At 35.2% G+C, this 26,656-nt stretch overlaps 1 protein-coding gene across 2 annotated transcripts in view; it reads right to left on the bottom strand.

Moving 5' to 3' along the window:
- Positions 1-26,656, bottom strand: part of LOC118204135 (activator of 90 kDa heat shock protein ATPase homolog 1-like) — a 90,350-nt gene that overhangs the window by 7,241 nt on the left and 56,453 nt on the right. The window contains exons 6-8 of one of the 2 annotated variants that reach the window (XM_085809970.1): positions 14,314-14,402; positions 14,096-14,218; positions 13,906-14,007 (exon numbers count right to left, since the gene is read on the bottom strand). In XM_085809970.1, coding sequence (XP_085666096.1) covers positions 13,906-14,007; positions 14,096-14,218; positions 14,314-14,402 — 314 coding nt within the window. The remainder of the gene's footprint in view (positions 1-13,905; positions 14,008-14,095; positions 14,219-14,313; positions 14,403-26,656) is intronic. The other variant, XM_085809971.1, reaches the window with a different exon arrangement.

The raw sequence follows: 26,656 nt of genomic DNA, 5'->3' as shown, positions 1-26,656 counted from the left end.
TACATATGAAAGACATTTATTCTTTACTAGAAATCAAACTGCGTCAGAAACCATAGATGAATACGTAACTGACCTTCGAAATAAAGCTAGAACATGCGAGTTTGCACAATTAACGGATAGTTTAATAAAGGATAAAATTGTTTGTGGTATTAGAGATGATATAGTGAGAGCAAGATTGTTACATGAAACAGAATTAACATTAGAAAAAGCTCTTGATATATGCAGATCTGCTGAAATAAGTGCACATCAAATGGAAATCATAAAGGATGAGGAAACTGCGGTAAACTTAGTGAAAAAGAAACTAAGTAAATATAATAAGAATACCTTCAAAGAGGTAAATACCAATAAACAAAAGACAAAAGTTTGTTCTAAATGTGGAACATCTCATGAGTATCGAATGTGTCCAGCATATGGAAAAATCTGTCATAAATGTAAAAAGGCAAATCATTTCGCGAGTCAGTGTAAAAGCTATATAATAAAAAATGAAGCAGTCAAGGTAAACAAAAAAGATAGACAAATTAAATTAATAAATCATGACTCTGAGAAAGAGTTAGAATTTTATGTTGGCACATTAAACCTTAATTCAGATAACAAGGAAGAGCAATGGACTGTTGACGTTAATGTAAATAAAAGTAAACTAAATTTGCAGTTAGATACTGGAGCAATGTGCAATGTTATTTCTAAAAGCAAACTGAAATTGCTAAATGTTCCGATACAGAAGTCTGAAATTAAAAGATTAGTTACATTCTCTGGGAATAAAATGGATACTTTAGGAAAAGTAGTACTTAACTGCCAATATGGAAAAAATAATTATGTTGTGGAATTCCAAGTTATTGACAAAGAAGTACCTTCTATATTAGGATTAAAATCATGTTTGCAACTAGGTTTGATTCAAAAAGTAATGTCTGTTTACACTGAAGACTTACTGGAGGAATACAAAGATGTATTTGAAGGCTTAGGTTGTTTGAATGGAGAATATAAAATCCAGTTAAAACAAGATGTAACACCAGTCATTCATCCTCCAAGAAAAATACCCATAGCTATACGTGATAAAGTTAAGAAAGAATTACAAAGAATGGAAAATTTAAATGTTATTGAGAAAGTAAGAGAACCAACTGAATGGGTAAATTCAATGGTCACAGTTGTCAAACCAAACAAAATAAGAATATGTTTAGATCCTAGAGATTTAAATAAAGCTATAAAACGAGAACATTATCCGATGTTAACCACTGACGAAGTTGTCACTAGAATGCTTAACGCAAAAATATTTTCTGTTTTAGATGCTAATAGTGCTTTTTGGCAAATCCAGCTTGACGAAGAAAGTAGTAATTTGTGTACATTCAATACACCTTTTGGCAGATACAAATTTAAAAGATTACCTTTTGGCATATGTTCAGCTCCAGAAATTTGCCAAAGAAAATTAAGCCAAATAATAGAAGGTCTAGAAGGCGTTGAATGTATTATAGATGATATCTTAATATGGGGATCTAATGAAAAGGAACATGAGCTACGACTTAAAAAAGTACTCCAGAGAACACGAGAAAATAATTTGAAGTTCAATAAGGCTAAATGTAAAATAAAAGTTAATCGTGTGAATTATATAGGGCACGAGTTAAGTGAAAATGGACTAAAACCTGATTTTTCTAAAGTGGAAGCAATTGTTAAAATGCCAGAACCTACAGATGTGCCTTCGCTACAAAGATTTTTGGGAATGATTAATTATTTAGCCAAATTTATTCCTAACTTAACTACTATTACTGCACCATTAAGACAGTTCCTTGAGAAAAATGTCCTCTGGCACTGGACTGAAAAGCATCAAAAAGCTTTCGAAACACTTAAAGAACTGATTGCAAAAGCACCCGTATTAAAATTCTATGATGTTAATAACGATGTAACTCTTTGAGTAGATGCAAGTTCTGAAGGATTAGGTGCTGTTTTACTACAAGAAAACCAATCAATTGCTTATGCTTCCAGAGCTCTAACAAAAAGTCAGAAAAATTATGCTCAGATAGAAAAAAAGCTTTTAGCTATTACTTTTGGATGTTCTAAATTTCATCAATATAGTATATGGCAAACGTATTACAGTTGAAACTGATCATCGACCATTAGAAAGCATAACTAAGAAACCTCTTTTTAAAGCACCACAGCGATTGCAAAGAATGCTGTTAAATTTACAAAAATATGATCTAGATGTACGATACAAAAAGGGGAAAGACTTATTAATAGCAGACACTTTGAGTAGAGCATATTTGAATACAACAGAAGAAGATAATGATGAAGATACAGAAATTTGTACACTGATTCCAGCATCTGATGACAAAATTTATGAATTGAAGAAAGAAAGTAAATGTGATGCTACACTACAGTGTTTAAAGAAATATATTCTGAGAGGCTGGCCAGAAAGTAAACATCAGGTAGAACCTCAAGTCAAAGTATTTTGGGACTACAGAGATGAGTTGACAATGGAAAATGACTTATTTTTCAAAGGAGGAAGGGTAATTATTCCTTTATCTATCCTTTATCTATGCAAAAGGAAATGTTAAGTTTAATTCATGAGGGTCATTTTGATATAGAAAAATGTAAGAAAAGAGCTAGAGATGTTTTGTTTTTGCTACTTATGAACAAGCAGATAGAAGATAAAATTTCAAAATGTTCTATATGTAATGAATACCAGAACAAAAACATAAGAGAGCCTATGATACCACATGAAATTCCCAATTTACCTTGGTATAAAGTTGCGACAGATTTATTTGAGATTAACAAAGATGTATATTTATTAATTGTAGATTACTATTCCAACTTTTTTGAAATCTCCAAACTATCGGATACTTGAAGTCAGACAGTGATCAGTTACATGAAATCTCATTTTGCAAGATACGGTATACCATTGATAGTGATATCTGATAATGGACCTCAGTTTGCAAGTAAAGAATTTGCAGAGAAATACCAATTTAAACATATAACAAGTAGTCCATACCATCCACAGTCAAACGGATTAGCAGAGCGTTCAGTACAAACGGCGAAGAAATTGTTACAGAAAGCTCAAGCAGATCATGCTGATCCTTATTTAGCATTGTTAGCTCATAGGAACACTCCAACTAATGAGATGCTAGGATCACCATCTCAACGACTTATGAGTAGAAGAACAAGAACGATTCTTCCTACATCTGAAGAATTACTTAAACCTCAAGTTGTGAGAAATGTAAAAGAAAAAATCAACCAAGAAAGAACTAAACAGAAGTCATATTATGATCGTCATACAAAAACATTACCATTGCTAAATAAAGGAGATTGTGTTCGGGTATATCAAGATAATCGCTGGAAACCAGCAGTTGTAGAAGTGGTGCATAAGACGCCTAGATCATATATACTTAGATCAGGTGGATCAGTATTGAGAAGAAATAGAAAAGATATTAGAGGAAACAGTTCAGCTGTTGATGAGAATATCAGAGGAACAGAACAAGGAGTTAATACACAGAAAACAGATGTAAAAGGATATGATTCCAGATATTCTCAAGGGCAAAGTTTAGAAGATCAACTACCAAACTCTGCTAACTCAGAAACAAGGAACGGTGAGCTAAGAACTAGAAGTGGGAGACTGATTAGAAAGCCGGCCAGGTATTTGGACTGATTTTAGACTGTTAAAACTTTTGAACTCTTTAAAAAAACGGAAGGTGTAATATTTAATAATTTGTAAATGGTAACATTTAATATTTAGTAACTTGTAATTGGCAACACTTTGGATACAGATTGGAAAATAGAACTATGCTGGTATTGCAGTTCTCTGTGATTATACATTCTAAGATAAATAAATAGTTTCTAAAAGCTAAAAGTGTACCCTCATAATTTTATTGGAGAAACCAAAGAATATCGCGTATACCACACATGAACTACATACCTACCTTACCTCTCAGCAAAAAGACTCGTCCTGCCTACATCACGCACATGCGGAGTGATGCGAAGAACGAATCCTTGTATTAGCTCGCGGTCTAAAGTAAGTGTTGTCAGGATGTTTTCTAAACAAGAACAACGATATTGGATAAAAATTGAATGTGCCAGAGGTCATACAGCACGACAGTGTCATCAAGGGCTTCAAGAGGCTTGCGGGGAATCTGCATTGCCTTACAGAACCGTAGCAGGATGGGTGAAAGCATTCAATGAAGGACGCTAAAACGTGGCAGACATGCTGCGGCCAGGTCGTCCGAGAGTCAGTGATGCAGACGTGCAAGCTGTGTCCGCACTAATGGACAGTGATCGCCGCCAAACGATTCGTCAGCTGGCCGGACAAACAGGATTAACGCATACGACTGTGCTGCACATTCTGAAGGATCGCCTGTCCGTGAGAAAAATTGCTTCCCGATGGGTTCCACATCAATTGACGGAAATGCAGAAATGGCTGCGATGCGATGCTGCCTGAACCCACCTGGAGCGTTATGAGCGCGAAGGAGATGCTTTTTTACGCCGTAACATTACGCTGGATGAGACCTGGGCCTGATCGTACCAACCAGAACTGAAACGCCAATCAAACAAATTGCGTCATTACGGGTCACCACAACACTCAAAATTTCGTCAGAACCCCAGCAATGTGAAAGTTATGGTGATTCTCGTGCACGACTGTGATGGTGTCATCCTAACACATACCGTTCCACCACAGCAGACAGTCACTGCGCAGATTACTGCTCATTTTTGGAGCACAATCTCTGACCAGCTTTGAGAAAAAAATGGCGACACTTTCTGCAGAACACTACTCTCTGATGCTAAAGCAAAATTTAAGTTTAAAGAAAAGCTCCCTGAGATATGTTGTGCAGACATTGAAGACAATAAAAGATTTTGAACTTAACTAATTTATTAACAATATAATAAAGAATAAAAACACAGAAAATAAATGTCAACAATATTAGAGTCTTAGGAAAAATATAATATAACCATCATTCATCAAATATTTTTACCTGGTCTCCAAAACACTGGCATTCTATACAAACAAAAAGTCCTAAACAGTAATTATGCGGCCTAAAATTGAAGCTGGCTACACATTTAATAAGTCCATAATCAATGGTCAAGAAAAACACCTGAAAATTTAAATGAAGTTCTTGAAAGCACTTAAAACAGGCCTAACCCCCGTTTGCACAAGGAGTCGCCGCTCACGTATTTTTAATTGCCGCCTTTATTGAAGAACATGGATGCCGTCCACGGCAGTCACTCATATGGTAGCCTCTGGAACCAAAGAACTTTAATATGGAACAATCATCCCGCAAACCGGAACCAAAGCACTTTAATCACCGGACTGCATGCATCCTTCTGAAGGGGCTGGAAACCGCTCACTCAAGTGCCGGGAAAGCAGGAACTAGAAGGGTTGAGCCAGAGCGACGCGAGATACTTATAGCAGAAGTAGGAATGACGTCATCTCACGGCAACCAATCAGCTATCGGCACGAATCGGCTTTTCAGATGACGTAACATCATGTTTCGTTTTTGCATCTCAATTAGGTTGAAACAGTCCGTTCTCAATGCAAATAGTGGGAGCAAGAAAAAGAAGTAGAAGTAACTACTATATTACATTAAAATAAGGACTAAACTAAATAAACATTTCAAGGAGGAGAGATGATGCAGTAAAAGGTTTAAAAATAAGCTATATTTTCCAACAAATGCCCCCCACATCATCATCTCCGACCTGAAATAAAAACCGAATGCCAGTATCTTTACAAAATTCAAAACCAGAATAAATAAATATCACAATTTCATTCAGAAATTTTTAAGAAAATTTTTCTTTGGGAAAATCTTATCCCATTATTCAAAAATTTTACCGTAGCAAGAAAGTCCAACATGTTACAGAACAATACAAAGACATATATATGATCACACACTCAATACTTTTACCCAGGGCCCTGGTCACTCATACAACATTCTACACTATACAATTTTACATTTACCTAATATCCATCATATATGACTTATAACATATTTTCAAATTAACAAAACTCTTAATTTAAATACACACAAAAACAAATTTCATAAGAAAATTGTTCCACAAAATCTTATCAGATTATGCGTAGTCAGCGGTTTTGTCATGGGATCAGCCAGATTATCTTTACTTGGGACATATTTTAAATCAAAAATTTCCCTGTTCAATAGATCACGAATGAAAAATAGTTTCACATCTATATGTTTTGTCCTCGAGTTTTCAATGGGTGATTTTGTAAAACATATAGCAGCCATATTATCAGCAAACAATATTGGCCTCGAAACATAGTTACTTGCAATCTTAAACTGAATGCATTCATCCAAAATGTTTTTAAACCAAACTAATTCTTTTGCTGATTCAGTCATGGAGATAAATTCAGCCTCCATAGTAGATAAACTCACTCCCCTTTCTTTAAATGTACGCCAAGATACAGGTGATTCTCCCAACAAAGCTATTTGTCCACCAATAGACACCATATCATCCCTGCTTGAAGCAAAATCTGAATCTGAATATATATTGAGCTTCAGTTCCTTGCATAGCAGTTTGAGTTTGTGCTGTCTGGTATTGGAAACGTACCCTAACAGTTTAAGTAATCCTTTCCAGTGAAACTTACCAGGATTGCTTTGGAACTGAGAAAATATATTAACAGCATATGCTATATCCGGACGAGTACGATTGCAAAGAAACGAGAGACATCCCAAAACATTTCTATAAGGATAATTCATCATTTCAGTCGTTTCTTCTTGTGTACTGGGACTTTGAGACTTTGAGTATTTCACACCTTTAACTATTGGAAGGGAAGTAATTTGTATTTTAAAAGACTTAAATCGATCAACTATGTCTTCTATATATAATTGCTGATGAATTAAAACACTATTTTTCTCATATTCAAATTCCACACCCAGAAGCTTTCTTGTTTTACCTAAAATTTTCAAATCAAAATGTGAACTCAGGACTTTTAATATCCTTTTGGCCTGAATTTCACTTTTCCCGAAAACAACTATATCATCAACATAAACCAACAGAATGACAAAATCTTTAAAACGATAGACACAATTACACCACTCAAACTTGATGAACCCTAGGTTACATAGTGTTCTATCCAACTCGTAGTACCATAATCGGCCACTCTGATGCAAACCATACAAGGCTCTATCTAAGCGACACACAAAAGTTTCTTTATCTCGCTCTACAAAACCCTGAGGTTGGGACATATAAATTTCCTCTGATAAAGGAGCGTAGAGATAGGCACTTTTTACGTCACATTGTATATTTGCCCATCCAAGGTGTGCAACTAAAAGGGAGAAAAAGAGCCTTATTACTGAAAAGTTGTCTACAGGAGAGTAGGTTTCATCATAGGTATCGTATTTAATTTGACGATAACCCTGAGCCACTAAACGAGCTTTAAAACGAACAATGTTTCCAAATTCGTCACGTTTAATGTTGAAAATCCACCTGCAGCCTAGTAGAGTCTTGTCTTTAGGAAGTGGAACAAGATGCCATACCTTATGCTTTCGCATGTTGGCCATTTCCTCTTCCATTGCCTCTATCCATTTAAGCTTTTCTGCAGATTTCATTGCCTGGTTATAAGTGTTTGGAAATGAAACATCTAGTCAGCTATCTCGGGTATATAACGTTGAAGGAGTACCAGTTGGGTCGATTTCACCACTATAAGTATTGCATCCCTTGAAATCAAACAAGGTAGGATCATACTGAATATTATGTTCAGTGCAATACCTTTCTACATCATTTGGTGATCGTAGTCTTTGATTAGACCCCCTCTCAAAATAATACACATCCGTACGAGTGCCGTCTGGCCTTGGAACAGGTTTACGAAGCCAAGTTACTTGTCTCAATGTAGATTGAGTGTCAGTGCCAATTGTAGAAGGTACATTGGTATCGGTTCTTTCCTCTACTTCAGGAAAATAGCCAACTGAAGTGTCAGTAGATTGGAACTCTACCCTTTCTTCAGATTCCAAATCAGGAAGGGTGCCCAGTGCAGCTCCACTGCCACTTTTCTGCATTCCAATTGACTCTTTAAAAGTAGCATTTAGGGTTTCTCCTACCTTTTGCTCATCTTCCAACCAAATCTTGTACCCTTTTGTTCGTACACTGTACCCAATCAATCGGCCCTTTGTTGCCTTTGGATCAAGTTTAGAATTTCTTTTAGCCTTTGGAATTCCCACATAGGCAATCGTTCCAAATGCCTTAAGATGACGTACTGATGGTTTCCGCTTAGTGTATAATTCGAATGGGGTTCTATCTTGGCCCTTATGACAGATTCTATTAAATGAATATGCAAAATACATTACTGCATCTGACCAAAATTCGGAACTCATTCCACTATCGTGCAAGATTGCACGTACATTATTGAGAGCTGTCTGATTAAATCTCTCACAAACTCCATTCTGTTCTGGAGTATAGACATCTGTAAATTCATGCTTTACACCATTTTTATTACAATATGACCTAAATTGATCATTATCATATTCTCGCCCATTGTCAGTCCTAAAGTATTTCAACTTAAGGTTCAAAGATCTTTCCGCACGTGCTATATGCCTTTCAAATACTTCAAACACCTGACTTTTCTCCACAATGGGGTACACTACCACGTTACGAGAATATTCGTCAATAAAGGAAACGAAATAACGTTCACCATTCCTACCTGGAATATTAATAGGTCCCCATACATCAGAAAAAACCCTTTCAAGCGATCTCTTTACTTGAATACCTTCTAAGGGTCTATAAGAGATTCGTCTTTGCTTATTGATTTGGCAATGTTCACAAAACAAATTAGGTGAGTGCTTTAACACAGGAAGACCTCGAACTGAATGTTTCTTACTAGTCCTGACAATAGTATCATAATTTATATGACCAAACCGACCATGCCATAATTCACTATTATTATGCTGAACTGTGGATGCCTCAAATTTTACAGATTTGTCCCCCTTTTTGATTATTTTCGGGAATACATGATAGTTACTTCCTATCAACTTAGCCTTGTACAAAGTTGAATTCTCATCATCAGTAACTTTAATTTGCCCATTTTTACCATCAAATCTTGCTCCATTGATATCCACCCTAGGTCCAGATATTAAATTTCGTCTCAGTTCAGGTGAATATAACAAATCTTTAAGCAAAATAACCATATCCCCAAATTTCATTTTAACAGTACCCTTCCCATGAATTGGAAAAGTTACCCCATCAATAGCTACTAGCATATTCTCATTTATCACAGGAGAAAAAATATCAAACAATTCACGATTTTTACAAAAATGATGAGATGCAGCCGTATCAAAAATCCAACTATCATCATTTTCTTCCAAATTGTTAACATTGGCTTGAGCTATAAAATGGGACTGTGCATGGGAATTATTTTTACTTTTACTCAACTTGGGTTTATTCTTACACTTAGAAGATGTTTTATTACTACTAGATACAGCTGAGGAAACAGAAGAAGCAGGTGAGGGTGATCTGGAAAAGTTACCTCTCATTCTACAGTATTTTTAAATATGACCTGGACGGCCACATTTATAACACTTGAGCCCTTTAATCTGCTTAAATTTGGGTTCACAGTGAGTACTTTGAACTTCTATAGTCTTATTGGAGTTTTCCCTATCTATCTCTCTTAAATTAAGACGCGTTTCCTCTGCTAGAATTTCAAGTTCAACATTTTTAAAAATGAACTTTTCATCTGGCCACCTCAAAATATTCTGAACTATTTGATCAAATTTATCTGGAAGGAACCTAAGAAACTGGAAACATATATATACGTCTCTTACAGCCTGATTAATATCAGCTAACTGCTCAGTTACGCGTTTTAATCTAGAAGAAAAGAAACTAATACTTTCATTTGGCTTAATTTTACAATTTAAGAACTCTGAAAACAGGAATATATGTCTTGACCTATAATCTGGCTGGAAATATTTGGCAAGCGTATTCCATGCCAATACCGGGTCATCAATTGCACATATCAAATTTCTATATTCAGGACTTACATTCATATAAATTAACGATAATGCCAATCGACTTCTATTTTGATAGTCGGCAATAATTTCTTTTGCAATACCCTTAAGATCATCCAAATCAGGACATTTTTCAATACCTTTGACCAAAAGCCATGCATTTTTTTCATTCAAGACAAACTTCATATCTTTGGACCATGTAAAATAATTACATGCATCAAGTTTAGCAATATTATGCATGACACTAACAGTAGCCATATTTGAATTTTAACGAAAACCGCCCCCCAATCTCTTAAGTCCTAAATTAACTTTAAACTTCAAAAGTCTGCACTAAAAATAACTCAGGAGCTGGTGGCCCATAACCAAAATGATGCTAAAGCAATGAAGAAATTAAACATTTAGCTGTAGTAGCAATAAAAGCTCCCTGAAATATATTGTGCAGACATTGAAGACAATAAAAGATTTTGAACTTAACTAATTTATTAACAATATAATAAAGAATAAAAACACAGAAAATAAATGTCAACAATATTAGAGTCTTAGGAAAAATATAATATAACCATCATTCATCAAATATTTTTACCTGGTCTCCAAAACACTGGCATTCTATACAAACAAAAAGTCCTAAACAGTAATTATGCGGCCTAAAATTGAAGCTGGCTACACATTTAATAAGTCCATAATCAATGGTCAAGAAAAACACCTGAAAATTTAAATGAAGTTCTTGAAAGCACTTAAAACAGGCCTAACCCCCGTTTGCACAAGGAGTCGCCGCTCACGTATTTTTAATTGCCGCCTTTATTGAAGAACATGGATGCCGTCCACGGCAGTCACTCATATGGTAGCCTCTGGAACCAAAGAACTTTAATATGGAACAATCATCCCGCAAACCGGAACCAAAGCACTTTAATCACCGGACTGCATGCATCCTTCTGAAGGGGCTGGAAACCGCTCACTCAAGTGCCGGGAAAGCAGGAACTAGAAGGGTTGAGCCAGAGCGACGCGAGATACTTATAGCAGAAGTAGGCATGACGTCATCTCACGGCAACCAATCAGCTATCGGCACGAATCGGCTTTTCAGATGACGTAACATCATGTTTCGTTTTTGCATCTCAATTAGGTTGAAACAGTCCATTCTCAATGCAAATAGTGGGAGCAAGAAAAAGAAGTAGAAGTAACTACTATATTACATTAAAATAAGGACTAAACTAAATAAACATTTCAAGGAGGAGAGATGATGCAGTAAAAGGTTTAAAAATAAGCTATATTTTCCAACACTCTCATTTTGCATGACAATGCTCGGCCGCATGCAGCTCAAGCTGTGACTGATTTGTTCAAGGCGATGGGGCTGAGAAGTGCTTTACCATCCACCATACTCCCCAGATCTAAGCCCTTGTGAATATGACTCAATTCCTAAGATGAAGGAACCACTTCGTGGCACTCGCTTCCAAACTGTTCCTGAGATTCTTGCGGCAGTAGACCGGTCCATTCAAACTATCAACAAAACAGGCACTGCTACAGGTATTCTGCGACTTCCGCATCGTTGGAAACGGGTTGTACACAATGCTGGCGACTATATTGAAGGACTGTAAAACATGGTGACATGAATCACTTTTGTATTCCTTGTAAATAAATAGTTGCCACTATTAAAGTTCCAACCCTCGTATTTTCTGCATGCCAGACTGTCTTGACATATTCAGCCATCCTGCTACACCCATAACTATCTGCACTATCATTCAGCGTCATGCAACTGCAACTCTACCAGGCCTTTTCCTGATGCCACGAAAACTGTTTCAAATGAACTAACACTGGAATCAAACTGAATTCCTGAAATTGGTAGACAAATGTAATGTAATGCCCTTTCCACACCTTTAACTCATTTGGGATGGGCATGTCATAACACACATGTGCATCACAAACGTTATCTCTTGGCTGGGTGTGTCATGTATAAAATGCCGTTTGATTCACTCTGTGGCCAGGCAAACCATGACTTCTCAGATACAGCATTTACCATATTTTCCACTGTATAACATGCATCTATAATTTCAGGCTACATTTTGTAAGTTTTAGGTATATTCGACGTATGACACACACCCAATTCTTCACAAAGAAACCTGAAAGATACATGAGCAATAATCATATCTTTTGCGGTCACTTATTCAAAGATTTGTCCTAGCCTTTCAACCAATAGTTTAGCGAACTGGCAACAGATAAGGGAACAATATGTGCATACACTAAATACTTGAGGGAGTAAATATTCCTGCAAAGAATGTGGATTAAATTCAATGGCGTTATCCTTAAGAATGCTGTTGTATGATTTCAAGAAAAGGGGGATATAAATTGGAGTAAGAATGAACTTCCAACCTCAATGATTTAGTGGAATGAGGAGTTACATGTTTTTTCTTTCTGTAGTCACTTGAAGCTGTGATTTTTAAAGTGAAAAATCAAAGGATTTCTTAAATTGCATTTGTTTTAGTTAAAATACAATTAGTGTTCCTTTTAGTAGTTAAATATGGCACTCACAAAACAAACACAGTGCTAGTTTCAAATGCAAAGTCTTTCATTTTGCAAAATAAATGGAAATCGTGCTGCAACAAGGATATTTGGTATTGGTGAAAGATGGGAGATGATGATTATTTATGGCTCAGAGTAACAACAATGAAGATGAAATAGAATTTGATTATATGCCTGAAGACATAATGGAAGACAAAGATGACAAACTTTTCATGATATCCAATAATTAAATTTTTTTAAGTTAATCAGGTATATCATTTCTTTGAAATAAATAGCACCATTTTATATACGGCATATACGCACATCCATAAATTACAATCTTATTTTTAGTATTGAAAGTACACGTTATATGCCGGAATACATGGTTATTAATATTTTTGTTGCCACTAGATGTGTCTGTTATGGCAAAATTTATCGAAAGTAAAGCAAGTTGACTTTCATTCCTAAGCAATTTTTTTTTTAATTTTTGCTATTTTGTTTCTGAAATGAGAGTGAGATTTGCGGGTGCTGAGCAATGTAATGGCTCTTTATTTGCGTCAGTTGATATAAATAATTGCACAGGTTAGCATTACTTCAGAATGAATATATATACACACACATATATATGCGGATATAACGACGTTCTGTCTGATATAACGACTTTCTAAAGATGTTCTGTCATTTTACAGGTTTTTCATTATTGCTCTTAGATTTTTTTAGCATAAAGATGGGTATTTTGTTTAGTTGCAAATATTTTATACCTAAATGGCAAAACAAAAAGAGAAAACATATACACGAATGATAAATCAATCTTTTCTTCACACTTATGACAGTGATGATATTTTTTGCAGAATTGGAAAGTGATAGTTATGACAATTTGAATACGGACATATTTATTTGTTTACATTTATTTATTTGAGATCTGTCAAAAATTGCATATGCTGGATCTTTATAAACCAGATTTTTAATAATTTTAAATTTTATGAATGTGTTGTATTAAATAAAATCTGTAATTGGATGTTTTTGCCATATATATTTCAATAATTGTACTATTATTCTAGAATTATTTTTAAAAAAATTTAAACAAAATACAATAATAAATTTTAAAATTAATTCTGATAACTACCAGTGTTCCTCTCATAACATATAAAAAATTGGAGCAATTTGATGGCAAATTTATGTGAAATGTTTTCCAAAGTTAGGCTTAGCAGCAAAAATGCCCACTGCCACAACGCAAGGCATCTGGTTAGCGTGCCATCCTAAGAGATCAGTTTGATGACTGAGCAACCCATCCCCAGCGAGTTAAATGAAATCACGCTATTATAGTTTTCTCAAATCTGCTTCATTTTGTCACTTCACAAAATATTTTTATGAACACTGAAGACAATTTTGGAAAATTATAAATATCTATGAATACAATCAGATATCACCTTAGTTACTACTTATATGGATCTAAAATTTTAAATGTACATTTTTCAATACCTACCAGCTTAACAAAATTTCCTTGAACATTTCCATCAAAAAGCTCAAACTTTCCACCTTCTTTTGGTTCCAAAACAGAACTACCCCGAGTAAATGCATCTACCATCTAAAAAAAAAATATATATATAAGAAATTTCATAAACATTCATGATACATTATAACTCCTGACAAAGTAAGATAATTCGAAAACATACTTCTTTCACAGTCATTGCACGATAGAATTCATCTGCAGTGCATTTGAAAGACTCCACAGTTTTTAACTCGCTAGTTTCAAATGCCGTTTTCACAGGGGTATTTGCAGCAGGAGAATGAGAAAGCTTTAGGAAGAAAAAAATTTTAGTAATCTTTAAAAATACAATTCTGGGAATTAAAAACAAAAAATTGTGTAATAGAAATAATGATTTTGTCCTACCTTTACCTTTTTTGTACTGACTTTGTCAGTCTTGGTTACTTCATTCACTGTAGAATCTTTTGTAGGCAGGATAAGACCTTTTGCAAACTCTAGAAAAGCATAAAAATTGAATAGAATACAAAGTAATATGCACATGTAAAATAATGTAGCATGGGAAGTAAATTTCCTTCCGTAATAATGTCGACTCAACAAGTAACACGAAAATATTGCAACAGCTTTAATATCATTATTAATCTCTCGTGCATTTGAAATAGATTAATAATAAATAATGTACAGATTACTGGCAATATTGAAATGCATGCTCGAGAGCTGCATGCATCTCGCACGAAGCATGTAATTATTTTTTTTAAAAGAAGTTTATAGAATATGTTTTCTCATTTTGTTTGTATGTCGCCATTTTTTTTTAGTGGTAAATAAAAGTTATTGCTGTGTTCCATCATTGGAGTTGCTTCATTTCACCAAAGAAGCATCACAGTCATAATTATTTTGGAGGCACCGACGAGATCGAATAATCGTGTGTATTTTATTAGTTTATAACTGAACTAGTGATACCAGATTATTACTTCCTGTTAATATTGAATTGCTTTATTTTATTAGTTCATCACTGAACGTAATATTAGTGATACCAGATTATTACTTCCTGTTTATATTGAATTGTCTTATTTTATTAGTTCATCACTGAACATAATATTAGTGATACCAGGTTATTACTTCCTGTTGATATTGAATTGCCTTATTTTATTAGTTCATCACTGAACGTAATATTAGTGATATCAGGTTATTACTTCCTGTTAACACTGAACTGCCTTATTTTATTAGTTTATCACTTGAACGTAAACTTAGTGATACCATTTTAATGCCATTTCTACTAGAGCTCAAAGGAAAAGAAAAATAGCTGAAGAGCAGATCTTGGAACCGATGAAGGAAGAAAATAAAGCATCCAGAGATGTATTTGAAGAAGTTAAATCGCCAGAATTAAACGAGGAAGATGTTCACGAAAATTTGAAAAATGATAAAGAAATTAATATTGAGAATCATTTTGCAATGCAGCGTTATCATCATCTTTCGGCTTTTGATTTAATATCAAAGACGCTAATTCAGAAGTCAAACAACAAAAATCAGCGTTATATTTACAAAATTTTCACAGGACTAGTTTCGATGGTTTTACCGAACCACCATCTTCAGCTGCAAAACCGCAAATCGAAACTAGTCCTGTGAAAATTTTGTAAATATAACGCTGATTTTTGTTGTTTGACTTCTGAAATGGTATTTATTCGGCGTGTTATTGTGTCTTAATCAAAGACGCTACTAATAGACGAAAAAAACAATTGTCGAAAGCAAATGACAAATGAATATTATCCAAAAGGCACAGATGAACTGAGGAAAGGCTTTGCTGTGAATTATAGCCGAGGAACTGGTCCACCATGGAAGAGATCTAGGCGCCGTCAAGAAAAAAAAAAAAAAGAAGACTAATTTGAACACTGTCTATTTTCTTCCTATTTAAATGTGGTATAAAAAATTTTGTTTAAAACTTAAAATTTTCTGCCTGAAATTTGGAAACTTATGAGGGAAGTTACCTTTTCTCTTTAAGCATATGAGCAAGCCGAGCTTATTAAACTGTCAAATTTTACAGAACTTTTCCCTTAGGAAAAAAGTCTCCCAGTTGGGGAAGAGGTTGTAACAGCTTTAATATCGTTATTAATCTCTCGTGCATTTGAAATAGATGAATAATAAATAATGTACAGATTACTGGCAATATTGAAATGCAGGCTCGAGAGCTGCATGCATTTTCTCGCACGAAGCATGCAATTATTTTTTTTTTAAATAAGTTTATAGAATATGTTTTCTCGTTTTGTTTGTATGTCGCCATTTTTTTTTAGTGTTAAATAAAAGTTATTGCTGTGTTCCATCATTGGAGTTGCTTCATTTTGCCAAAGAAGCATCACAATATTTACTTGTGAAACACAACATGATACAATTACAAAGACCACAACATCACAGGTGTAGTGGGATCATTACACATGCAGATGGAGGTGCCATACTTCTCCAGAATTACTCAGTAGTTTTATTTACTGCCAATGCCTGTGGAGTGCAAGCTCAAAAGTCGGAAGAAGGAAAGCAAACCTGCAACCAGACCAACTTCAATCTGAGAAGAGAAAATTTGATTTTTACTTGCTGCAGTTTCTCCCTCTAGCACCAACGCTGTCACATCATGAAACTGGCAGTTAAATCTTTTGCGATGTCCTCTTTTATAAAGAGGCTGAAGGGGTCATGCTTTGACTCAAAGGAAGTTCTTAAGGACAAGAAATGATATGCACCTAATGGAATAACTGGATAGCTCAGGTTTGAAACTTGATAGACAGTTGGTGATTAATGAATCATAATAGCATACAAGCTGTCTTGATGAAGCATAAACTTAAGGATTTCCTGTTTAGCATAGCCACTCACAAGGTGCATGGAAATCTCAACTCAGTCTCCAGGTTTAAACTGGTTCTGACGTAAATTGCAAATGTATCTGTAGCTAGGCAACTGTTCTAAAGATATTTTCTTCTTGTAGCCTATGTGTCATGACTTGTTATTTATGTTATTTAGTGTTAATGTTAGTGTTAAATGTTATTTAGTGAAAAGGATTTATAAGGAGAAAGTAAATTAGCAATCTATACATTCTTAACATTGTGGTGATGTACAAAAGTCAATTTCTTAATACTGACCTTATTGATTTAAGATTTGATTAACATGAAAAATCTTACTAAAAGAACACTTGTTAGATCAATGTTCATGAAGTATTAAAATTCTTCAATAGCATCTTTAAATTAAACACATTTAAACGTGTCAAACTGAAATTAAATTTTATTCTATACAGTGAACTGTTACAGATCTGGAAAAACTGGATGATAAAATTGTTACTGCTTATGGCAAATCAGAAGATGTTTCATGTTGAAATCGACAAAAACTGAAGAATATTGAAAATTTTTTATATGTATCTCGCATTCGTATTAAGCATGTGTTGATAAACTTTCAAATTTTTGTGAACTGTTGCTGTTGAATACAGATGTAAAAACAAAAAGCTTCTTAAAATTACAATAGAAGTTAATAAGTTAAACTTAATGGGAAATTGAAGCAATGGCTCACATTTAGGAGTGAGTTCAGCAGAATTCATGACAATGAGTCAACTGGCGATAAAGATAAATTTCAACATCTCATCCAATGCATGACAGCAGTAAAGCCCAAGAGATTGTATCGACCTATCTGCATACCACTGTTAATTATGCAAAACTGAGCTTAAAAATGAGATCTGGCTGCAAGGAGCTACTTGTTAAGTATTATGCAGGACAACTGCTCTCACTAGTAGTAAAATGCTATGAACATGAAAACAAAGATGAACATTGTGCAGCTGTACGACAGACTGGAGTCACATCTGAGCTCTTAAAATCAACTGGGGTTAACTACAAGTATGACGTTATTCCCATTGGTGGAATCATGCGTTCCTGAAAATTAGTTACAGGTTTAGTTACATAATCTAATGATTAATAAAGAAAAGAAACTTATGGTGATAAACGATTCCAGTTAATGCTTTCTTCGTGCTGAAACAAACAAACAAAGAACTGCTTTACCCAAAAGATGGTTTCAATTGAATGAAATTTCAAATAAAAGTCAAAAGTACAAAAAGCAATGGCTAATGTTTAGTATTGGGTACTAAATAGCTATGAAAACTACTTGATTATTTTGTGCAAAATGCATTATTCACAAGACTATTTTAAAATCCATAAAATGTCTTTTGAAAGGGGGGAAGAGTATTTTAAGGAAAAACTAAACTTGTTTTGTATGACTGAGGACTGAGCATTGTTCAAAAAATTGCAAGGTTAATGTCTGATCCATAATTTGTAAAAAGAAAGACTGGGCAGGGCAACATCATTTGCAATTCTGAAACACCATCTATCAAACCCTTTGCACTGCGTTTTTCTTTTTGCCCAAATAGCAACAGTAAAATAGTTCGGAATTAAAAACTTAACATTAGAATTTGTTATGAAAAATGAAATTTGTTATCAGGCCTGCGCAAAGCCTAATCGGCGCCGTCGTGTAAATGTCTAGCAAGCGCTTTTATGCGGTGATAAAATTAAAGGGAAACTGCTTATGGTTATTACTTATGAAGTATTATCAACATAATAATATGAGAAACCCAAAAAAATTGTTTTATCTTTCAATTTGTCAAAATGTGCAAACATTTAGTGCTTTGTTAAAGCCCACACTCAAACATATTTATTGAAGAATTATACATATACACTGGTGTGCAAAAATTAAGGATGAAGTCGAAAAATTAGCATATCAGCTGAACGAAGAGGTAGAGCGGACAGAAAGACCAATCAGGAGATTAAGTAAGGTGATGTACAGTAGCACATGCGCAGATATGCAGGTAGACGTAATGGGGGAGTGTCTGAGTAGTATAAAGCATGTTGTTGGTGTAAGATCAGTTTTTCTGGCAAAGAGATTGCACGCAGTATAGCAGTTAAAATCACACCGAGTTGCTGCCTCAGCGAGAAATGGTGAATAATCAATCTGTTAAACGACATCTGGATGCTTTTACCCGAGGTCGAATCATTGGGAAGTTGGAGGAAGGCTGCAGTGCGACAAGTGTGGCTGCAGGGTTCGGAATTGCTCACAGCATCGTTTCATGACTTTGGAGACAATTTCAAACTACAGGAACAGCTATTAGGGGTTTAATAGTGGTGGTCCACGAGGAACCACACCCGCAGATGACCGGTATATTGCCTTACAGGCCAGAAGTAACAGGCGGCAGACAGCGGGAGAAATCGCTAGACACAGGCGACTGGACGACCGATATCGCGTTTTACCGTGGCCAGAAGACTGCACGGTGGTGGTCTGTTTGCACGATGCCCTGTACGGTGTGTACCTCTAACGCCTGTTCATCGGAGAAGGCGTTTTCTGTGGTGCCGGGAACACCGGAATTGGAGAGACAATGAATGGGGACGAGTACTCTTTACAGATGAGAGCAGATTCAGTCTGAGTAGCGATTCTCATCGCATACTCATCTGGAGAGAGCAGGGAAGCCGCAATCATCCCTCGAACATCATTGAAAGGGACAGGTATGGAGGTGGCGGTGTTCTCGTTTGGGGAGGCATCATGCTTGGTAGTCGTACAGACCTTCACATCTTCGACGCAAGTTCAGGCAAGGGGACCCGTTATTGTAACGAGATTCTTCTTCCATTTGTGCGTATTTTTAGAGGCGCTATGGGTCCGCAGTTCCTTTTCATGGACTACAATGAACCATGTCATCGCACAGTAGCTGCCGAACAGCTCTTAGAGAGTGAAGATATTGAACGTATGGATTATCCGGCACAATCTCCGGATCTCAATTCCATCGAGCACGTATGGGATTTTCTAGGCAGATGCTTGGCAGCTCGTACCTTACCACCAGTAACGATTCCGGAGCTTTGATTGGCACTGCAAGACGAATGGGCAGCAATGCCTCAACAACTCATTGACACCCTCATTCTCAGCATCGGCAGACGCTATGAAACCTGCCTAGCAGTCAGGGGATATCATATCCCCTATTAAAGACCGGATGTTTCTTGCTGGACACCCATCACAGGGATGTTTCGGCCTTCAGTCGCATTGCGCTCCATGCTACTTTTTCAATAAAGCTTCTTTTTATCCCTCTGATTTCTCTTTTAGTAAGTGTTGCTTACATTACTCATGTCCTTACGTATTGGGGATCTTACGGTATTAAATGTGTTGATTTCGAAAGCTTTTGTACTGAAAAAACCGTCTCGTCCTTAATTTTTGCACACCAGTGTATTTATGTTATAAAAGCACTGTAAGCGAAGCGAAATAACAAACTAAACGCACTCTAGAGTATTTATATTGCTTTGATTTTTATCAGTTAATGCTTTTTTTGCAGTTTGGGACATAAGTTAGCTGATTCTGTAAATATATGTGAACAAAAATATGTGATGCCAATGCATATATGTAAGATGTCCGTGCCGTAGTCGCATTCGACTAATTGCTTAATCCTTATTTTGTGTCCACTCTTACAATCGTAGTAATTTGTGCAACTTCTTCTTTTTTGCGATTTTTTTTTACTACTTGTTGTTATTGTTATTCTACATAAAAAAGCTAAGTGCAGGTACATATTATGTTAAACTTAGGTTAGCTTTTCAGAAATTTTTCAGAAAAACGACGATTTGAACATAATTACTCGAATTTTTTTTTTACATGAAACATTTATTTATTAAACTAAAAATTATTATCTTTCGAGAAGAAAGGTTTGACATATTTACAGACTACCACTAAATTTAAAATATACCTAATACCTATTTGAGATTTGAAGTGAAGTAAAAATATACAAGATATTCTGAAATTAAAAATTGCCATTTTCCGATTACCCCACCTCCTTGAATTATTTAGTATTGATCTAATAGTTCATATCTTTTCACAGCAATGGTTTAAGATATACTCAGTTTTTGAAAAGTAAGGTAAAATATTTCAAACAGTGACTTTCTTAGTGTTTTAAGAAGTGTTTTACGTAATAGTTAATATAATATTTATTTTCTACTTTAATTTAATGAAGGAAAAGAAAGTGTGAGGATTAATAAACAAGAAATTAAAAATTACTCAGTTTTTTCAAAAAAACAGGGAATATCCAAGCTGACGTTACTAGCAATTGTCCATCGTCTCAGCTACTATTGAAATTACCAAAGAAACCTCGACAGAGGGCATTCAAATAAGACAAGAATTTTCCACTTCAGACAGGCAGTGAGACAAACTACTTCTTTCAATGACTGCCCGTTGCCCTTTTGACTCAGCGCCATTGTGCACCTATTGCCGGCGCGGGCCTGTTTGTTATCATTCATTTTATTCCTATATTCTCATTAATAAATTTATTTAAAGACGTTTGTTCTTTACAGTAAACTGTGTACATTTGTCCTTAATCAACGAACCTATATACTACTGGCCATGTTTGTGATTGACTGATTGCAAATAAATGTCTACAATTCCCAGGGTAAGTCTAAAAATTCCTTCTTTTTAGAAACCCAAACCCAAAATATGGTTTGTTGAGACTCAAGAACAACTCCAGAATGCTTGAATTATGGTTGATCAAACAAAATATTATGTAGTCAGTTCTACTGAAACAGGGACACTGTCATAAACTGCTCATTTTTCTTACCAAACCTTCAGATAACAGCAATTATCCAGCCATTAAAAAGGGGCTTACTGAAATTTTTGCCAATTCTGAAACAAAACCCAGACACTTCTGACCAAATCAGAATTGGGTTATAAGAAACCATCCCAACTTCTCTTTAAAATGCATAACGCGGCAGCTGAGCAAGTGCCAGATTAATTTTTGAAAACATTGTGGATGCAACAACTACCACTTAATATGTGCATCATTTCGTCTATAAACACTGACGATTTGTTCTAACTATATACAATGACTGACAAAATATGGAAATTAAATCCCAATCCACCCCAAGTAGCTTGCATTGCTTCACCATCTGATAACAATATTGCCCACATGACTTAAGCAACCAAATATCAAACAGCACTGCAGATAGCAGAACGAGTAGACATACAAATTCTAGTCTACAAAGACACAGATCAAATTCAAGAAATTGTCCAAAAATAACAGTGACCCAAATAACTGACTAAATAACCAATGCTTTGGCAAAAGAGCTTACAAGTGCACACCACCATGCAAATATCAGGGTTCAAAACAGGAAAACTGAATCCCCAGCTTTAATTGATGACCAAAAGTCAAGGGGTCGAGCTGAATCCTCTATATATTCATGACAATGCATCAGAACCCATTTTCAAATTGACACTGGAGCAGAAATATCAGTTATTTTACCATCACCATCAGGAAAAAAGAATTGTGTCTAAGCTTGAGCTGTTTGCAGCTAACAGTAGGACTATCAAAATGTATGGACAAAACTTGCTGGAACTGATTTGCAGCTAAGCAGATCTTTCAACTACCCTTTTAGCAATTGCAAGTTTCAATATACGTATTGTTGGCGTAAGACTTTCTCATTTTAACTTATTAGTCAACAGTACAAATAGGAAATTAACTGATCATACCATCTCACTGGCGAATGAAAGTACTTTATGTAACAATGGCATCACACCTAATGTATTGCTAGCACTTTTCAAAACCAATATTTATCCCTTTTAAATAATTTTCCTAACTTACACAAAAAATTATGAAATTAAAGAAAACAATGTGCCCGTGAAATTTATTTAAGGAAGTTATTTTCTTTAAAGTACACTGTGAATACATTTGTCCTCAATCAACGAACATATGTGCTATATTATGTCCTGAACTGTCTAATGTTGGTAAAATTAATTGACTCCTCACACTGATAAAAGTGTAATGTTTTCTAATCAAAGTAAAACAGAAGTTCTACAATCTGATTGGGCCCACTGAAGCAAATGGGAAGAGAAGAACTGAGAGCTTTATTTGACACAGAATCAAAGTGGTTGTACATTCTTAAATCTTCCATCAACCAAATGGGAGTGACTGCTCAATGAAAAGAAAATTTGTGTTTGGAGGTATTAGCTCAAAAAGCAACAAAAAAGGTACAAAATGTCACTGAATAATTTTAAAAAGAATTACTTTCGAGAATTCCAACTGTTGAACCAACAAATGATCGTATTGATGCATCACGTACAAATAAAAAATTTTCTATTCTAAATGACTGTTTAGCAAAAGTGCCTTTTAAAAAGAGAATAGGAATATTATGGGATAAATGAACAAGCTCTATATTGCGACATTAGAAATACAGAATTAAGAGAGCTCCCAGTGGCCAGATGCTATCTGTGTGTTCAAGTCAATAGGCAGCTGACCCAGCTTCCAAAGTTACCCTTTCACCCATCTTCCAGAATTAAGCTTACAAAAGACCCGGGAGAAAAAAATCCAGTTGGGATGCTGAACTCCCAGACGATATTAAACAGAAAGTTTTGAAATGAGTGAGCAAGCTACCTTTATTGCCTTTCGTGAAGATTCCCAGACATTAGATAGAGCCCATCATACAACCTACACACTTTCACCCATGACATGAAGAATTCATTATGCATCTATAGTTTTTGTGGTTGTCTTATGTTCAGCTGTGCATGCTGCCAACAGACATCACAGGTTTCATCATAGCTCCCCACATCATCAGCTGACACCACAAATTTTGAGTATTGTATGGTAACTTTAGCATTTTTATGAATGAGTTGTGTTAATGAAGTTGATTGTTTTAGCAACATTCAGCCATGTCTTGTAGGAACCAACACCAAGCCACATATAAAATTCTTATTTTATTTGAAAAGCGACCAGAGTAGCTCTGTTGAAAGAATGCACAATCCCACCGAGGAACTACATTAACTTCATTTGTAAAAAAATACTTGAAATTGAGATTTCAAAAGAATACCGTTGGACTGATTCTACAATAGCTCTTTTTTGGATCAAGAATAATGAGATTTGCAGGACATTTGTGAACAAAATGCTTAAAGAAATATGAAAACTGATAAAAACTGAAGACTGGCACAATGTTCAAGGAAACAAAAATCTTGCAGAGTTACCCTCTAGTGGATGTTCTGTCAGAAAATTAATAAAATCCAAATAGTGGGAGGGCCCATGCAGGTTGACACTGGCTGAAGGTATGTGGCATACCTAAAATCCAGTTGAAATGAAAAGGAAATAACAGCTGAAAAGAAAAAGTTCAATATTAAACTGAGATAGCGACATGAATTCACGGATAACAGGCTTCTTTGACATACACAATTTTAAGAATGAAAACATCAATGCTTAGAGTCATTAACAACACACATAACAGTAAGAATGTAAACAAAATTGGAGAACTGAAAGTGTAAAGAAGATGTGTCTGGATGTAATGAAAGTTTTCTGCCAAAAAAAAAAAATGCTCTTAATAAAGTTAGGAAAAATACATGAAAGCAGTTCAGTACCTTTAGTGCAGGTTGTAATCGTAATCCAAATCTCAGGTTTTTCTGCCAATGTTTTGGTAGTGTTTCAACTGGTAGTTTTGGTAGTTATTCAAATATTCTGGATACTTAAAAGTAGGAAGTCAATATGAAGATTTATATTCCGATGCTTGAAATGTTAAAAACATGAAGCCAGAAGTATGGAGAGATGATACGTCATGCTCAGGAAATTTTCGCTTTGTAGATATCTGAATCAGTTGGAAAGGATTTGAACAGAGGAAAATTTCCTTGTTTGATCAATATTTCCCTACAACACCAATGAACCAAAAACTGTCATCACAGTTAGTGGAAGGACTTTTAATCTCTTAGATTTTTGGAATTTAGACTGAATTATTTTTTTGAACTGACAAATTTTTTGCATATTCTGATTACTAATTGTGATTAATCAAAACGTGGAAGGACTATGATGCAAATTATACTGCAACTGTACTGCAAATGTTATCCGTAACTAGGCAACTGTTCTATCTTCTCGTAGACTATATGTCATTACTTATAACAAAATTGTGTACCTACAATAAATATTGCTACTCAGTGAAAAGGATTTATAAGGACAAAGTATACTAGCAATCTATTGCCAACAATGATATTAAATCTGACTTTTATCAGCATACTAGTTCCAATGGTTTTACTTCTTTGAAGCCAGTTCCTTTACCTGGTTGACTGATGACAAATTTTTTCAAATATCAAGTAATTTTTGCCATAAAATTCTATTCAGAAATCATATTCCTAATGGCAGATGAAATATTGTCCAGTGTACATAGCTCTATTTCCAATAGGAGGAATGCATATGTTTAGCCTGTGGTTTTGCATATATAATTATTCATTGCAAAATGAATTGTTGGTAGATTTTTCTGCCCAAAAGAGCAATTATTTCCCAACAATGGCCAATCTAGGTTCTAGATCCCTGTTCATTCATTCTACAGGATTTGCTTGAAGGTTATATACTGCAATAAAGAATTTTCCAATGTTCAGGGGAAAATATACTAGCTGCATGACAATGCTAACAAACTGAGTTTTCATTATGGCTGATTACCTTTTGAGGCAATACGTCTCAAGGAAACTTCTTCAATTAGAATAACTGCAATTTCTCTGACACAGCAGTAGTTAAAGCAAAAAAAAGCTTCTCCTATTTTCTATTGCAATCTTCAAAAAGAAAATCCATGCTTTCCCACAGTACCTCAAGTAGTAGACCAAATAAATCAAAGAGCGTGTGTTTCAATGCAAAGGCCATGTATTGGTGTCTGGGATAACCCTGATGGTTCTAATTTTAAAGGCCTGTAGTGATTACACTCAACATAGCTTTCCAGGTAATCTGTGATATATATCCGCATTACTGTGACCTTTCGTATGTTTGTAAAGTGGTATGTATTTCAGCCTCATTATGTCCAACACAAGAAACATATTGTTTAAGAGTTGTTCCTTACTTGTGTATTGGTGTGTGGCCTTCGAGAACAAGGCCTTACATCTTAGTGACCAAAGAAGGGAGCACAAGGAGTGCATCCCTTCTTTGGCAGCTTTGGGATGAGGGCAACTTGTTGATGAGTCAAAAGTTATTGCTAGTCACCACTGCTGCAAGAGAAGTGGTTGTACTGCAATTATTGACCTAAAATCTTGGTATATAGCATGATTTTTATGCACTTGGAGGCGTTACATTAGAGTTTTTTTGGGCAATTCATGGGTTGTTCCAGAAACAGTACAATGTCTTACTTGTGTTCAGTGTCGTGATGTAATCATTACACTTCCCATATATGATACAGGCTCTACCATGTGCACTTCGGTAACGAGATGTTGGCCAACTACCTTGCAAAATTCAAAATTTGATTCAGAATTCTGCAGTGTGGTGCTTTGAAAAAGTTATATCTATTAGATTTTCAGAGAATTACTATTTTTTCCCCTTTACAATTCCTTAGGGATACAGACAAGTGGCCCAAAAGAATCAAAACTCACACATAGTTACAGGCAAAACTTTCAATCTGGGGAGCTCAGAAATTATTATGTTCATAAATTCTAATGTGAACGTATCCAGACTTTGCTAAACAGTAATACAGAATAGTAAGAATTCATATCTTAATTAAAAAATTATTTAATAAAGGCAGTCGTCAGCAAAACTAAAGTAAAATGATTTTCTATGAAAGTTTATGTGTGTGTGTGTGTGTGTGATTATAGCAAAGCCTCGAGGGCTATCTGCCTAAGGGCAGGGATGCCTCCGGGGAAACTGGCTCATATATACATTACATATGGGGAAAACCACGAAAATGCCCATACAGCCAGCCCGTTCGCAGGATTCGAACCTCGGACTGAACTACCAGTGTTCAGTGACTTTACTGCTCGGCTGCTGGTGAGC

Source organism: Stegodyphus dumicola, chromosome X2 (genome assembly GCF_044657685.1).
Source record: "Stegodyphus dumicola isolate Sdum_Otavi_A_Nest chromosome X2, ASM4465768v1".
NCBI classification, from domain to species: Eukaryota; Metazoa; Arthropoda; class Arachnida; order Araneae; family Eresidae; genus Stegodyphus; species Stegodyphus dumicola.
The sequence above is the reverse complement of the archived record's forward strand: the minus strand, read 5'-3'. Positions and strand labels throughout refer to the sequence as shown.